At 43.9% G+C, this 17,959-nt stretch overlaps 2 protein-coding genes across 2 annotated transcripts in view; one reads left to right on the forward strand and one right to left on the reverse strand.

Annotated features, from left to right (window-relative positions):
* DROSHA (drosha ribonuclease III) overlaps nt 1–17,959 on the reverse strand; it is a 135,233-nt gene that overhangs the window by 96,104 nt on the left and 21,170 nt on the right. The window contains exons 8-15 of the mRNA XM_050793002.1: nt 17,810–17,951; nt 15,369–15,523; nt 11,222–11,367; nt 8,214–8,307; nt 7,508–7,608; nt 3,721–3,908; nt 3,425–3,615; nt 1,665–1,751 (exon numbers count right to left, since the gene is read on the reverse strand). Of these exons, the coding sequence (XP_050648959.1) occupies nt 1,665–1,751; nt 3,425–3,615; nt 3,721–3,908; nt 7,508–7,608; nt 8,214–8,307; nt 11,222–11,367; nt 15,369–15,523; nt 17,810–17,951 (1,104 nt within the window). The remainder of the gene's footprint in view (nt 1–1,664; nt 1,752–3,424; nt 3,616–3,720; nt 3,909–7,507; nt 7,609–8,213; nt 8,308–11,221; nt 11,368–15,368; nt 15,524–17,809; nt 17,952–17,959) is intronic.
* C6H5orf22 (chromosome 6 C5orf22 homolog) overlaps nt 1–17,959 on the forward strand; it is a 117,099-nt gene that overhangs the window by 52,864 nt on the left and 46,276 nt on the right. The window lies entirely within an intron of this gene.

A 17,959-nucleotide genomic window follows, 5' to 3' on the forward strand; every position in this document is an offset into this window, starting at 1 on the left:
AAGTATTTTCATGCTAACTAAATTCTGTGTATTTATAAGCCCTTTGTGGGGAAAAAGAGACAGGCAGTAGATGGTTGGGGGTGGAGGGTAATCAACTCTAAGGCTACGAGATTTGGTGAAACAAAGAGTTTGAAAGTTTGTGACACTTAAAAAAAGAAAAAAAAGCAAAGAAATCATGAAAATTCAGAAACCTCTTAGTACCTTTCCATAAAGATTATTTAACAATGGCCTAATATTATTGCTTTTCTATATTTCTTTATTTATTTGAGACACAGTTTCACTCTTCTGCGCAGGCTGGAGTGCGGCAGCACGATCTTGGCTCACTGAAACTTTTGCCTCCCAGGTTCAAGTGATTCTCATGCCTCAAACTCTCGAGTAGCTGGGTTTACAGACGCACACCACCACCCCTAGCTAATTTTGGATTTTTAATAGAGACATGGGGTTTCACCATGTTGGCCAACCTGGTCTCGAACTCCTGACCTCAAGTGATCCACCTACCTCGACCTCCTACAGTGCTGGGACTACAGGCGTGAGCCACCGTGCCCGGCCCATATTATTGCTTTTCTACATTAGTGAATAACAGATGGTCCCCCCTGAAGAAAAACGTAACATATATTATCAAATGATTTTATTTTTACATTTACAATGTAATCATCTTCTCAAAGAAAATTCTCTAGGATAAAAAATACTGTGAAATAAAGAAAATCTCATTAGGAAAACAATTTGTCTTAAATTAGCATCACTGCTATGGAATCATATCTACTTATATGAAAAAAATGACAAAAAAGGCTAAGGTAAGGCAAAGATCTGAGTCTTAACTGTACTCTCCAATGGAACTGATTTTCATCTGTGAAGTGAACAGTACTAAAATAATTTTTCAAATTGCAGATGTAATTTCATGTAACCAAACCAGAAAAGGTTAAACAACATTCCATTTGATGTGGATATATAATAGCTACAATTCAATAAGTTCTACAACAGCATCTGTACTGGGTCAAGTAAACTGCCACACATCTCTTCCTGTGCCACTGCCAGCCAATTCACTCTACATCCAACTGGAGTAAGAAAGACAATTCCTGGGACTGCCAGCATGGAGATGGAAAGATTCTGACTCACGGATCAGGAACTTCCATTTGAACCAATTACCAACAAAGCAGACTTAATACCTGTATAAAAATATCATGAATCCATATGTCAAAGTCTCTTGAAGACACACTCCTGGGATTCAAAAGCAGAAAATGTACTTCATGAATTCAGGCTCCAAACGTCCTGAATAAGCTCTGTTTCTTTTGCTCAGAGACTAAACAATGGCTTCTCCTTAAAACTTTCCAACTTTCTTTTGAAGGACAACCAACCCAAAATAGCTTTAACACATTACTCCACAGTTTATCCTCCTTTTCCAAGCTTTCACACTCTCAAAATGTTACTCTGACACATGTTTACTTACAGCATTTAATGCAGACCGAACCTGTGACTCATTAGCACAGACGTCACACTGCCACCTGACGCACTGCTGCAGACTTCCTGCAGCTCATTCACGTTACAGAGGGACACAGAGGAAACGTTTCTTAGGAGGCAGATGACAGGAAATGTTTTGACTTTTGGAAAGAAGGGATGAAGGAGGTAGAAGGAAAGAGAAAAGCAGCCAACTAGCACATACTTACATTGGTCAGGGGGGCATGTGCAAACATAGAAAATCCTTCAAAGATATACTCGTGATCATCGTATTCTATGACAGTTGGCCTGTCAGTCTAAAAGCAAACAGAAACATGAACCCCAAATTAAATAAATGACACGGTTTGCATGTGCAGAAATCCATCAGGACTCAAAGTAACCAACAGAACATAAGGACTTCCTTTCAGACACCAGAGAGAACTTTATACAAGGTTTAATTTTACATGAAATTCTCTGGCTTCAGATAGTAAGTATAATATTTACGTACTTAGACAATTAATGATGTAATATTATGGGTGCCATAAATAAATAAAAGGCTATATTAAGCTTCATTTTCTAAGAACTTGTTTTATTTAATCTCACAATACTACCAGTTCTGTTCTTAATGAACTATGTTTCTGAACTAACAGAAGTCCTAACAGGAGCAAGGTAAATAATACAGCTGACTCAAATGCGAAGTGGAAAAAGACTCAGCATCATAGAGTGGAGACTAGCAACAGCCTAGAAGTCTCTGAAAGGCCTCTGGGTGCCAGAAGGTCAACCCCTCATAGCTCTACTCCCAGCCTCTCCAAGAAGTCAACCAACCAAACACTGCAAAAAATCAATTCCCATACAAGTTCAAAGGCCTTAATTCCCAGAAAATTGGATTTGTAACTAAATAATACATATATCAATCTAAGCAAGAGGGATTCTATTCCTTATGCCATTCTTATAACCCAACATTGTGTGTGTGTGTGTGTGTGTGTGTGTGTGTGTTTGAGATGAAGTCTCACTCTGTTGCCTAGGCTGGAGTGCAGGGGCATGATCTTGGCTCACTAGAAACTCCGCCTCCCAGGTTCCAGCAATTATCGTGCCTCAGCCTCCTGAGCAGCTGGGATTACAGCCACGTGCCACTATGCCAGGCTAGTTTTTGTATTTAGTAATGGGGTTTCACCATCTCTACTAGGCTGGTCTCGAACTCCTGACTTCAAGTGATCTGCCTGCCTCGGCCTCCCAAAATGCTGGGATTACAAGCATGAGCCATGAGGCCCAGCCATTTTTAACCTTAAATGCTAAATATGGCAATAATTATTAAGACTGATGGCCTATAAGACAAATTTCTAACACAGATACTAGATTTCATTCTTTTAAACATTATCTATTAAGAACAACTTGGAATAAGGGGGAACAAAAGAATATCGAAATATATATTATTTGTTTTGCCAATATTATTGTTAATTTATATTTGAAAAACTTAACAAAGACGGTCTAAATTAAATAAAAGAGAGCCAGGCACAGTGGCACATGCCTGTAATCCCAGATACTTGGGAGGCTGAGGCAAGAGGATCACATGAGGCTGGAGTCCAAATTCAGCCTGGGCAACAAAGTGAGATCTCACCTCTGAAAAAAGAAAAAACTAATGAGCAAAAATGGTATAGCCACTTTGGAAACAGTTTCGCATTTCTTCAAAACATTTTTTGTTGTTGTTGTGCAGGCTGGAGTGCAGTGGCACGATCTCGGCTCACTGCAAGCTCTGCTTCCTGGGTTCACACCATTCTCCTGTATTTCCTAGATTCACATCTAACAAAAGAGATTTTATGTCTGTTCCTTCACAGACCAGTAGGAAAGAACAGTACTGGCTTTGCCATACCTAGACCAGTAAAAAAGGGCTGGCCAGTCTCCAGCTCTCAGCGACTTCCTCAGGTGCTGGTGAAGCAGGGATGTCCAATAAGGCCATAAATGTCTGAGGGTTTGGGGGCCTCCAAAATACCGTGAACTTAGCAAATGAGCAGTTATCATCCATGAGGGTGCCGGGGGACACCCGCTGGACCACGAGTACACATAGGGGGCCTGTCCTTGATGAAGACCTGGTGTTCCACTGCAGCAGAGGACAGGGACAGCTTATGGCTGTCTGCTCTATGCCCACAGCCCCATCAAGTTGTGCTTCCTGGATAAACTTGACTGGGTGTTGAAGTCATGAGAGACCTTACCATCTTTGGAGATAGCTACCATCATATTTTTCAGTCTGTGAGTTACAGACCACTTCCCGTGTGATACACACAGTACAGCCAGTGACAACTTTTTCACTGAGTCCTTGCATCAGGTCTTCAAGGAGGCTCTGAATTTCTGTCCTTGACAAAGGGTAAACCTCTTTGCAGACTTCTACGGTGTCTGGGGCGTGCTTCCTCATCTGAGTAAGTTGTGGAGGTGACAGCCACTGTCCTAACCATGACCCAAGTGGTGACTGGTAATGCCTGTAGTGCAACCAATGGTTATCCCGCAAACTCAGGATCATCATTCCACAGCTTGAAGGCCTATGGATCAGCCAGGCCAAGTGATGCGACTCTTGAGCTGAGCCTGTGTGACTGGAGTATGCGGCATGCAGCAGGCATCTGAGGATGGAGCACATCCCTGGAGAAGCTGCGCAGTCCCATCATGAGTGCAGAGGGGATAATGTGCCCTTCAGTGATTGTACAGGCTTGCAGGGGATCATCTTCTAATCCCCCCACTGGCAGACAACAACAGAGAGGCTTTCTGCAGATAAACCTGACCTACGACTTCCTGGCCTATGGTGTCACAATCGCAGGATCCTTCAGGCTGAGATGCTCCTCTGGCACAGCAAGGGCTGGAGACACACCAGCTGGCAGTCAGCTCTTGAAGCCAAGGGTGTCCCTGGCATCCAGACCGTCCTCTTCCACTTGGGAGCCTGTCCCCCCTTACTAGGGGCCTGGAAGGATCTTAAGAATAATTTTGGCAGGTTTTGCCTGGTGGCAATTTCCATAACAGAGGTGGAAAGTACACACAGTAGGTAGCAATTGGCCAGAAAGCAGAACAAAAACTGCCAGACCTGCTGTGGAATAGTCCATAGGGCTCACCCGATAGCTGGATCAGAGCTAACTCTCATGATTCTCTCAGAGAAATGAGTGCCACTACTCACCTGCTTAGGCAAATCCCATCACCATCCCCAACTGTTGTGTTGGTGGGTGGGGTGTTTCCAATGGACCTAATTAACCAGCTCTTTCAGGAGGGACTTCTCCCTTTCCATCTGATTCTCCTCAAAGATAAGTCTTAGTGACCAACCGATGCTCAAGCAGTTTGTTCTGCTTATTCTCTTACAAGACGGACAGCAGATGCAGGCCAGATACAGCCAGGGAGTCAGATGACCAAGTCACCAGGAGGGTCTTCATCCGGAGACCAGCCTCAAGTTTGCAGGATCCTTCTCCTTTACTTATACCTGTATTCAGTCCAGATCAGTTACCAGATGTCTCTTTTCTGAAAGGAGTTTAAACTATTCTTATAAGGGGAAACTTTGTTTTAAGACTTATGAAAGCTGCATCTGTGCCGAGGTGGCCTTGTCTCCTGGAAATCTCCAGGCTAGGTTGTAGACTGCTGACACAGGCTGACACGGACAACACTGCTGACATGGAGTATCAGCCCTGTGAGACACCTGAATGAAGTTATGGCTACCCTTAATCTTATAGCCACAATATGCCACTTACAGTATACTCCAGAGCGGGTTCAGACCACAAGATTTAAGGATCTTTCTAGATCTACAATCCTATGACCATCTTCCTTTTACTTGTAAAGTAACACAATAACTGACCTTTGGTTACACTTATGAATAAACTGAAAAAAAAAAAAGTGGTGAAATTAATCTGAGAACTAACAGCAGTGAGAGTTAATAGGAAATTTTAAAAGCTGGAAGGAATAAATATTCTGGGTAAAAATCAAAAAGGTCAGAAATGAAGAAAGCATGAGAGGTGGTGGAAGAGAATATGCATGGATCTTAAGACGGGAAAAAGCTGGCCAGACACGGTGGCTCATGCCTGTAATCCCAGCACTTTGGGAGGCCAAGGTGGGCAGATTGCCTGAGGTCGGGAGTTCAAGACCAGCCTGACCAACATGGAGAAACCCTGTATCTACTGAAAATACAAAATTAGCCAGGAGTGGTGACGCATGCCTGCAATCCCAGCTACTTGGGAGGCTGAGGCAGGAGAATCACTTGAACCTGGGAGGTGGAGGTTGCCGTGAACTGAGATCAAGCCATTTCACTCCTGCCTAGGCAACAAGAACAAAACTCCATATCAAAAAAAACAAAAAAACAAAAAAACCACGGGAAAAGGCAAACAAAGCCAGCAAAAGAAGTGTGCTGTGACAGCATCAGTTGTGATGGCATGATTGGGTGTACCTGTGATAGACATGGGGATGTGCCGCACAGACCCATGTTCAAGGAAAGACTTGCTGCCTGGCTGTGGAGGGCACAGATAGCAGGGAGCTTCCAGCTATAAGCTTCTTCAGGATCTCTCTCCACTGCAGATCTCCCTCCTCTGACCTCAGGCACGGCCCAACATCAGGTACTGAGCAAGGCAGAGGTATAAATGCCCAGCTATTTCAGCCCAACTCAAACGGGCAATATGCATTCCACAGATCACCCCCAGGCTGAATGCAGCTTTCAGTTCAGCCAATCCTTCTGTCCAATCCTGCTTCCACCTTTCATTGATGCCTAATAACCATAATGCACCCAAAACTCCATCTTAGCATCTGCTTCTAGAGAACCCAAGATGCGGCTGTTGGTACTAGGAGTGACCCAAGAAAACAGCAAATAAGATGGTGTTTCGGAGCTCAATCACCTCCCAACAAGCAATGAAGATGCCATCACTGGTGGTAAGCGGAACACAGACAACCCCTGGCACCAGATGGCAAGCAACTAAACTTTAAAGATGGTGAATTAGAAGCTGTACACTGGAAGCAGGCCAAACACCCAGGTGTTTAAAAATGGTAGCTATAAGAACAATGGTTATGATCCTTCAGGGATGGATGGCTGTCACTAAGCACCACTGATGCTCTACCATAGTCCCTAAACCTTAGTCTGCCCAGAAATCACCTGGAGGGCTGGTTAAATCTCAGAGTGCTTGTTCCCCACTCCCAGTTTCTGATTCAGTGGCTGGGATGGGCTGAGAATCTGCCTTTCTAACAAGTTCCCAGGTGAAGCTTGTGTGAGTCTCAGTTGGAAGCCTTCACTTAGAGAACCACTGCACTATAGAAGTATAACAGCAGAGGAGGAGAAAAGACTATTGGAAACCAGATGTGAAAGCCAGAAGAAACTCTCACTACCTACAGTGGGAGGTCACAGCAATGACCAAGCCTAAGGCTTACCTGTGAGAGTGGCTGAACCTCAAAGGCAATTAGCCACGGTCAGGGCCCAGGAAACCAGAAATGGGGACATTTAGGTTTTGACTCCCCAGATTCCTCTAAACCGTCTGACTGCAGAGATAGCACATCCCTCCCAATTAAGAGCAACTGCTCAATTGTGCCAGAAGACAATGGAAGAACCTGCAAGGCAACACTATGCCCCCTCACACACCCCTCAACCAGTCTCCCCTCCAGGCCAATACCTATAATTGGGGTCATTTCAGGGCCCCAAATGGGGAAGTGCTGGAAGGCAACAGATTATATTTCAAAAGAATTGCAGGAACTAACTAGCATGTAGCAACAGCCAGAGAAGTCTGCAGAGGACGTGATGATGAGAGCGCTTGATCAACAGAGCCAGAACATAAAATTGTTTAGAGAAGAGTATATTGACTTGGGAGTACTCAGGATACAACACCACCAGGGTATGTTGAGAACTCCCTACTAGCATGGCTCCTAAAAGCATGAAGAAGCAACAACCCACACTGAGCAAAGCTGAAATACCAGAATTGCCGTGGTAGACAGTGGAGGAAGGAATTCAAGGACTCAAGGAAGTTAGAATGCATACAGTATCTATGGCTGGAAAATATGCCAAACAATCGTGTTGCATGGGAAGCCCCAGAGGACACACTAAAACGAATGTGCAGGTGATAGGAGCACAAACATCATGAGGAAGATCAGTGGCGACCTCCTCTGCAGGCCAGGGCTGACCACGAAAGTGGTCAGAGAGCAGAGCTCGCCAGCAGTAACAGGGATGACAGAATCCTGAAACAAGAGATGCCAGGTGATAGGGCTAAGTACTGGAAGCCAGGCCACAGTGGCAGCCAAGGGGGTCTGACCCACAAAGGTCACGGAAATAGTTAATAGAACATGGTGTCCTTGGGTACAAAACAAGTGGGTAACCAACACGAGTACTACTTAGTTTGTACAAACATAAGAAACCAGGAATGGATAACCAAGAGACTGAAGGCAGGACATTCCAATAAACAGTCACACTATTCCTTGCCCAGTTCCAGACCTGATCACATTTTTTGGACTGAAATCCACTGACTAAAGAGGTGGTCAGATCCCAGGAGGAAGGACTCTGTAACAAAATAACAAGCAAAAACGGCCTTGACAACCCTGTCATTCACCAAAGGGGCTTATGGCCATTTACCTGGGGAGCTGTACACTGGGAAAAGAAGAATAGCAGACAGTTCAAGCCATGTTAGATGCAGTATCCGAATCATCATTGATACTTGGAGACTGGATACATCACTATGGTTCCCCAGTTAAGTAGAGAATATGAGGCCAAGGTAATAAATGGATCTTGGTCAAGGTCTGACTTACAGTGGGTCTACTGAATCACAGATCTACCCAGTGGTCCTTACCCTGGTCCTTGAATGTACCACTAGAATTGACATTCTTGGCAGATCCAATGTGCTACTCAACACTGGGTCCTTGACATGTGGAATAAGAGCTATCCTAATGCAAAAGTCAAGCAGAAATGAAATTACCACAACCCCCATCAACCCAGGCATCAAAACCAATATTGCACTGGAGGGATAGAGGAGATTAGTGCCACTCTTAAGGATCTGAAGGATATAAGGGAGATGGTACCGGTCCTATCTCTGATTAATTCACCTGTCTGGCCCCTGAAGGTCCTGAAGGATAACTGCAAACTACCACAAACTCAACCAAGCAGGAGCTCTGAGTGTAGCTGCCAGGCCAGGTGTTGTAGTTTAGCTGGAGCAGATATAAAGTATGTGGCAACTGATTACGTGAATGGGTTATTTTCTATCCCAATCAGAAATAAGGATCAGAATGGTTCACAGACATTTATAGTTTTGCCCCAGGGCTGTGTTAATGCTCCTACCCACTCATAATACCAAGGAGTTTCCAACCATCCAGGCACACTGCAGAACCTCACACTGCTCCATTACACCTCTGACATGATGATGATCAGGCATGCACGCATGCACCGCAGTGGATGTGAGATCAGCCCTACAAAGATTTAGGGGCCTGTCGCAGCCACACAATTTTTAGGAGTCCAGTGGTCTGGGGAATGCCAAGACATCCCCTCCAAAGTAAAAGACAATTATTTTATCTTCCACCTCCTACAATGAAGAAAGCACAACACCTAGTGCGCCTTTTCAGGCTCAGGAGGCAAGAGAATGCACATGTAGAAACACTGCTCCAATCCACTTACAGAGTGGCACAAACGGCACAAACAGCTGCCCCTGCTGAGGACAGCCCATGTGAGAAAGGGCCTCAGCTGTTTCAGACTAGAGTATAAGCAGCGCTGCTGCTGGGGCCATATGTTTCAGCAGATCCTACAGTGTTGGTGGGAAAAGATGCCAAAAGGAATCTGTGGCAGGCCACATTGGGAGAATCACAATGCTGGTCCCTGACGTTCTGGAGCAAGACCTGCTATCTATAGTGAAGACGTATGTGCCTTTGAAAGAATATTCCAGATGTGCTACTTGGCCCTGATAGAGATGTAAGGCCTGGCCAAGAGATACCAGATACACATGTGGCCAGAATCACCCATCATAGGCTAAATTCTGTCAGTCCCACCAGGCAATACGGCATCAGCAACAATCCATCAAAAGGCAGGCATGATACTGCCAGAGTCAAGCATACCCAGGAGCCAAGAGCACAAACAAGCTGCCTGGGCAGGTGGCCCGGATCCCCACAGCTCCACCACTGTTGCACCAGCTCCCCTCCCTCAGCTGATGACCTAGGGTTTATGGATGAAAGCAGAGGAAAAAGCCCAAGCTTGGTTTACAAATGGGTCAGTTGGCAAGAATGGGTGAGCCAAAAACAGATGGCACTACAGCCTCATTCTGGAATGGTTCTGAAAGACAGCGCTGTGGGGAAATCTCTCCCAGTGGGCGGAGTTTCAGGCAGTGTACCTGGTCATCCACTTTGTGTGGAAAGAGAAGTGGCCTGAAGTTAGAATAGAGAGGGACTCATGGGCAGAAGCAAGTGGTGGCCATGCCAGCTGGTCAGGGGCCTAGAAGAAAAGAGGACGGATGAGAAGGTCTTGGGGCAGAGACTTGCAGGTGGACAAATGGAAGGGAGCATGACGAGCTCTATCTCACACATGGAGGTCTGTCAGACAGCACCACCATGGAAGAGGTACCAAGGTACCAAGCAGACAAAATGACTGGGGCAGTTGGTGCCAGCCACCCCCTGACCTCAGCCACCCCAGAGCGACAGGAGGGGCACATGAATGAAATGACCACAGCAGCAGAGAGGAGGCTTCCCATGAGCCCAACAGCATGGACCCCGCTTATCAAGGCTAAGCTGTATAATTAAGCTAACTTCCACCGCCAAACATCCAACTAGCCAGATACAATGACCCACGCTGAGTCCCCAGAATGAGACCATTCTTCCAGGAGACCAAACTGTCACCTGCCTTTCCTGCCTACGGGTCCCTAGCTGGCACCACTGCCCATCTAGTCTCCCTTCAAGGAAGAGCCTGCTGTCCAAATGTGCACTGTGTAGTCAGCACACAGCCTATAGCTATTGGCTCCTTCAGGGTCAGCCTCAGCTGCAGAGCCCCCTCTCCCAGGGTCGTGCCCTTCCTGGGGCACCTTGCTGTGGGGACTGAGTCAGATGGGGGTATGACGGCCATTCCAGCACAACACACAAAAATTCTGATAAGCCAGGCCTGATCAGACCCACATCACAGGGGAATAGTTCCCACCTCTGCTCTTTTCCTGTCACAGGTGTTGATCTCTCATCAACATCTCAGAGCTCCCAACCTGAGGCATGTGCACAAACGCTCACAAGATGCCACCCTGTCCCACAATTCCTCGCTACACTTGCCTACTTTCAAAGACAAATGAGCAGAAGTGATGCAAGTATTTCAAATTATCAGGCACCATCTCCTAGTCTTTATTCCCATTATTATTGAGCCCTCAAACAAGTTTTAAATAGAAATTAAGGTTTTATGTATACTGTGTTTAAATATAATGCGCTGAATTATAAAGTGAGGAGCCTGGGATTAACAAAAATAGCTTATAAAAATAAAAGATAAAGGGAACAAATGAGGGACAATAATTGAAAGGGACAGACTAACAGAGAGAAGACATGCACCTCAGAGCACTTTAGTAAGAGCGTCTCTCCAGGGCCATTCATAGCCACTTATGATGAAACATAAAACTATAATATGTACAGTTGAAAAATACTTAAAATGGGAAACACATATCAAATACACCATGCCTATTTTAAATAATAAAACTACTAAAACTTTTGTTAATGTTTCCTCGAGAACACTCCCCACTCCACCCCCAAAACCCAAGTGCTTTCCTCCGCAATTATCAGTAACAGAGACTATCAGGGAATATGAAGAGAATTTTGATAGTATTATTTCATTTATGGGGGAAAGAACAGCAACAACATCTGTCTACTTCTGGCTTCTCGGCATTTACAAACATAATAACCCAAACCAGTTACCTCTTCTCCAGGATAAATGCTGTGCCTAATTCCTGTGCGTCTTGCCTTTGCGCTGCATTTGCAGAGTGGTCCATCATTCATCTGTCAGAAACACAATGTAATTCGTTTTTATTGGAGGGAAAAATCCACACCATGCACAATGATGCCTCTGAAAATGTGTGGGTTTTAATGTCATGAGCACTGAAGCTCTGAGAGGCTGTCACGGTTAGAAGATTAAACGGATGTTCCAAAACCAATAAAGCTGCAAACTCTCTATATTGTCTGATAAAGGGAAACTGTATGACAACCCTGCATTCCCGAGTTATTTGTGCAGCCAAGCAGAAAATATCAATGTCAGCACACTGTTTGCCCCCATCTTCTTCTACCAATTCCCAGGACATTTTTGTTTCCCTATTTCTTATCTCAAGAAAAATGACTCTTTCACAAAAGCAAATTTTATATCCTGGAGGAACACATAGAGTGTTTTGAAGGTGACCTGCGGATTCGATGTTTTGAAAAGAGAAACTGTAAGGCACCTCGCTAGCAGAGAGAAGAAAATGCTACTAAGCCAGAAAAACTTCCCACACTGATCAGGTTAGATTACATCTCTTTCCCTGAATTTGTTTTAGTGCCACAAACTCCACCCACAAGGCTCCACAGGCAAGCAATTCTTCAAAACTTCTGGAACGGATGAGTGCTAAGCAAGCGGATGATAAAGAACAGTGGGTCCATGTGCTCAAGGAGTATCTGTTCTAGACAGGAGAACAACATATATATGATATGCTTCATAATTTAAAAGAAAAAAAAATCACTCGAAAGTAGGTAATGCTGGGGTGTCAAACAGATGGGATGGACAAGAAAACAAGAGGGCTGCTGCACTAGAGGCACCAGCACCCATCAGAAAAGGAGAGAAGGCAGGAAGTCCACGTCATGCTCTGGGCCACGAGACCCATCTAAATAAAATGGACCATTTATGTGGGGGAGAAGACCAAAAGAAGCAGAACTAACATCAAAATCTGAAGGGCCTCACAAGCCAGGTTCATGAGTTCCTCTGGTATAGATGGTAATACTGAATGAAAAACAAGACCAGAGCTCAGATAGGGAAAATGAAGAAGTGGAGTTCCATTTCTCTTTCTCTGTAATAATTTAAAAATATAGGCTGGTCAGAGTGTAATGGTTTTTACAAATAATTGATCACAGCCAGTTAGACTTCTTCATTCCTTCTCCACTCCCACTGCTTCTTCACTTGACTAGCCTTAAAAGAAAAAATATATATACATATATACACACATATATTTCTTTAAAGTTATTGAGATTTATAACTCAGTATGTCCAATTAAAATATAAAAGTCAGTAAGACTTTTTGAAAAAAAAGTGTTAAAGTAAAAAGTTGTAACTTTGCTTTAGCCTCTTGGAAAATCTAAAGATCCAGGTGGTACAGCAGAGGAATAATATTACTACCAAAAAGAAAGATTCTGTTAAGATACTATCTAAAGTAACAGCTGGCAAATAAGAGATGTAACAGGATTTCATCAAAAGTCATAACACGGCTGTGCGCAGTGGCACACGCCTGTAATCCCAGCACTTTGGGAGGCTGAGGCAGACGGATCACCTGAGGTCAAGAGTTCAAGACCAGCCTGGCCAACATGGCAAAACTCCATCTCTACTAAAAAAACGCAAAAATTAACTGGGCATGGTGGCGGGCGCCTGTAATCCCAGCTACTCATGAGGCTGAGGCAGGGAGAATTGCTTGAACTAGATATGCAGAGGTTGCAGTGAGCTGAGAATGTGCCACTGCACTCCAGCCTAGGCAATAAGAATGAAACTCTATCGCAAAAAAAAGAAAAAAAGTTATAACACACTCCTAAGGCCAGGTGCAATAGCTCATGCCTGTAATCCCAGCACTTGGGGAGGCCAAGGCAGACAGATCACTTGAGGTCAGGAGTTCAAGACCAGCCTAGCCAACATGGTGAAACCTCGTCTCTACTAAAAATACAAAAATTAGCTGGGCGTGGTGGCACAAGCCTGTAGTCACAGCCACTGGGGAGACTAAGGCAGGAGAATCACTTGAACCTGGGAGGTGGAGCTTGCAGTGAGCTGAGATCACATCACTACACTCCAACTCCAGCCTGGGCAACAGAGCAGGAGTTTTTTGAAGACTCTATCTCAAAAAAAAAAAAAGAAAAAAAAAAGTTATAACACACTCTTAATGCCAGTCATGACTTCCGTGATGAAAAATATAAAAAATTAACTTAGTGCTCACTGATCTCCAGGGAAGTGGAGACATCCTACATGCTTGCCTTTTATCAAGGTCTGGGATCCTACATATTCAGCCCTTCACAAGGCTCAACTATACAGAGGACACAAAACCAGTAACACTAAACAGCATTACAGAGACTGTATACAAAGCACTGTTGAATTTCTGATAGAAACAGGTATCCACGGAAATCAGTATAGAGGCTTCTTGTGAAACAGGAAAACAACAGTCAAGTAAAAAGACTAGAGGGCCAGGTGCAGTAGCTCACACACCTGTAATTCCCAACACTTTGGGAGGCTGAGGCAGGAAGACTGCTTGAGCCTAGGAGTTTGAGACCAGCCTGGGCAACATAGCGAGACCTCATCTCTACAAATAATTTTTTAAAACTAGCCAGGCAGACCAGGCACAGTGGCTCACACCTGTAATCCCAGCACTTTGGAAGGCTGAGCCAGGTGGATCACCTGAGGTCAGGAGTTCGAGACCAGCCTGACCAACATGGAGAAACCCCATCTCTACTAAAAGTACAAAATTGGCCAGGCGTGGTGGCACATGCCTGTAATCCCAGCTACTCGGGAGGCTGAGGCAGGAGAATCACTTGAACCCGGGAGGCAGAGGTTGCGGTGAGCCAAGATCGCACCATTGCACTCCAGCCTAGGCAATAGAATGAAACTCTATCTCAAAAAAAAAAAAAAAAACCAGCCAGGCATAGTGGGGCGCCCCTATAGTCCTAGATACTTGGGAGGCTGAAGCAGGTGAATCGCTTTGGCCTGGGAAGTCAAGGCTCCAGTGAGCCGTTATTGCGCCAGTGCACTCCAGCCAGAGCAACAGTGTGAGACCAGGTCTCAAAAAAAAAAAAAACCCATATATGGAGGAAGTTTAATTTTAGGGGGGACAAAAATGTCCTAAAATTCAATTGTAGTGATAGTTGTGCAGCCCCATGAATATACTAAAAAATGCTGGATTATAAGTTTGAAGTACAATTGTATCACATGTAAATTATAACTCAACAAAGCTGTTTAAAAAGAAAACCAAGTTTTAAAATGCATTGGCAGTTTTGCAAACATTTCTGCTCAATTCCAAGAGAGTAAAAGGAACACACAAAATACATTTCTCCCAGACATTCTATTAAAAAAAGATGGATAGCTGTCGTCTAACAAGAACCAGGAGAAAAGCATTTTAATTAATATAGAATGTTATAAATTTACTCATGAAATATAAATTTTAAATTATCTTTTTATAGATATGCTTTATTATGCTTCCTAACTTTACATGCATTAAAGATACAATTTTTGTACGTATTATATATCTGTGTGACACAAATCTTTTTTAACAATGCTAATTTTCTTATGTATTACACTTCATATTAAGACAGTAATTAAAAATAAAAATAATTATGTCCACCTATTATGTCATTAGCTCAAACATGCTTAACAAGGAAGAGAACTTGTGACTGTTACCAACTAAAAAAAATGAAATTTTATAGGACTTATTTACTATTATGCAGCAAGATACCTTCCAGGTGAACTACTTCTAAAAAGACCTCCCAGTTCTCTCTCATCCTACCATGTGTCTTCTTCCATCTACTCCAAGTTTAATGAGGCAGGGCCATTACTCCTCTCCCCAACACGGAATTTACAAACATCATCAAAAATGATTCAAGGGACAGCTGCTCCGGTGCTTATGCTTTGGAACTGAACCCGAAGCTGAAAAAAAACAGCTCTGAAGGACACAAGCCTGAGAGTAAAATTCAGTTTCAATACAAGGCAACAAGCATCTTCTGAGCCCAGAGCAATAACCGTTATGTCTGGGTTTGCAACCTTCACAGCAAGGGCATAAAAATACGCACCTGGCCTGGATCGTTGTACCAAAGTTCATCATGAAGCCGGTCAGGGTGGGCCTTTTTGCGTTTGATTTCTGCAATAACGTCAAAAACTTCAGAGTCTGAGCTGCTAGAACAGGTGCTGTCCTCATCAGACTCACACTCGGATTCACTGGAACTCTCTAACAGGGGTTGGGAGAAAAACACAGAAACTGATGGAATTAACAAACTGGGTTTTTTCTTTTCCTTTTTTTTTTTTTGGAGACAGAGTCTTGCTCTGTCACCCAGGCGGGAGTGCAGGGTGTCTCACTCTGTCACCCAGACTGGAGTGCAGTGCATGATCTCAGCTCACTGCAACCTCCGCCTCCCAAGTTCAAGTGATTCTCCTGCCTTAGCCTCCCGAGTAGCTGGGATTACAGGTGCCCACCACCAGACCCAGCTAACTTTTGTATTTTTAGTAGAGACAGGATTTTGCCATGTTGGCCAGGCTGGTCTCGAACTCCTGACCTCAGGTGAAACACCCGTCTCAGCCTCCCAAAGTGCTGGGAGTATAGGCATGAACCACCGCATCCGGCTGACAAACTGGTTTTTGTGGAGACTTCCAAATGACCTAAACCTCTAAAGGTAAGAAGAGTTCTTTATTCTTCTAGAAAATACTTAAGGGCCTACTCCACACCAAATACTCTACTAAGCAACACCACAAAAAAAAAAAGAAAAATAGACAATGCTAAGTCACAATCTAGTTGGAGAAGCAAAGAAAATAAACATCTTTAGAGAAAAAGTAAGACTCAATGAGCAATGTCAGATAAAATGAAAAACCATAGTAGTAGTATGTAGTTTAACACTTGAGCTATGTATTGATCCACAAAAGGGCTGTTTCACTGGGATCCAGAAAGGCTGGTGATAATTTCAAAGAAGGAGCACATGTGACCCAAGCACTGCAACGGGATGGGAGAAGCATGATAAGGAGGAGAGAAGAAGAAAGGAATGAAGAGGGAGCACCATAGGCAAAAGCATGGAGCTAAGAATACAGTGGACTAGCTAGAGCGCGGGCCACACAGAAAAACACTGGAAGGTTAGGGCTGGGAGTGCTGAGAATGCCACAGTGAAGGCTGGGAATGCAAGACCAAAGACTTGACATTTTTTTCCCTCAATAACAGCAAGAGATGTTAGTCCTTAAAGTGACTGAATAAAAACAGACACAGACTTACGGTAACTGAAACAAGCCAGTCACAAAAAGACAAATATACATGATTCCACATATGAGAGATACCTGAGAGTCAAATTCATAGAGAAAGAAAGCAGCATAGTAGTAATAAGGGAACAGGGAATTGGGGTCTGGGGAGTTATTCCTTAACAGGTACAGAGTTTCAGTTTTATGAAAGGAAAATAGTTCTGGCAACTGGTTGCAAACAATGTCATGTTGAACCCTATTGAACTGTATGCTTAAAAATGGTTAAGATGGTAAATTTCATATTATGTGTATTTTACCACCATTTTTTTTTAAAAAGACCTAGAAGTTAATCCTACATAGTGAGATTCCATCACTACAAAAAGAAAAATAATTAGTTTTTAAAATAAATTAATCCTATAAGAGATTAACGTAGTAGTAGCATAATAAAATCCAACATGGAGTTGTATTTACATGTACTGCATGAGATAGATGCTACTGTCATCCCTATTTTACAAATGGGAAAAATCTGAGATGGAGACGAACTTCTGGACCAAGGTCACATATCAAGTAGGTGGTAGAGCAGGGATTCAAACCCAGGCCATCCAGCTCCCGACTCAGGTGCCTTTGCCCAGTATGGATAACTGCCTCTCAGCATGTGGGATGTCATGGAGGTGGGCAGATGAGAGCCAGAGAGAACATGCAGGTAAATGCACACTGAATGTCTCATCTGTGCACGGCATTCTGTTAGGGTCTAAGGATACAAAGTGGTAAAAAGTAATTTCCATCCTCAAAGATCTCACCACCTACTTGGAACCTCAGAACATACAAATGAAAAAACAGACCACTTTATGAAAAAGCTATGCAAACTGTGTACACGAGTGGAGAGAAACCTTCAAACAGAGCTGGGCTATAGTCGTCGTTTCCCTCATCAAACCAGGCACACCTGGCAAAGGAGAGGGCCAAGGAAGGACGTCTGTCCTCATGAGAGGCAGGGGGCACAGGCTCCTTCTTTTGGAAAGATGCTGAACTCTTCTGACTGGACAATCTCCAAGGGGCACCCTTGTTGGCAAGCCTTGCAAATGAGATCACGGCTGTATTCTGCCAAATGTAACTAAGGAAAAATATGATCAAAAAGAAGGAAGTTCCACTTCTATGTATCTTACTGACTGTAATTAAGAAAAATAAAATGAAAAAGAAGAAATCTCAATGTGGGACTCTCAAGGGTATTTCCCCAAAATTCAGGAATGAAGCTATAACAGCAACGGTCTCAGACTAGTTAATGACTCTGACTCACCTAAATCTTCATCGAGCTTCGTCTTCGGAGGTTCCCACGGAGGCCGAGCAGCTTTGGCCTTTTCTTGCCTGCTCCCCAACTCCTCCTCAAATTTGTCATATAAGTCACGAAGCCTACTTGTTCCAACTACTGTAGAATCTCCCTTTTAAA

Source organism: Macaca thibetana, chromosome 6, assembly GCF_024542745.1.
Source record: "Macaca thibetana thibetana isolate TM-01 chromosome 6, ASM2454274v1, whole genome shotgun sequence".
Lineage (NCBI taxonomy): Eukaryota > Metazoa > Chordata > Mammalia > Primates > Cercopithecidae > Macaca > Macaca thibetana.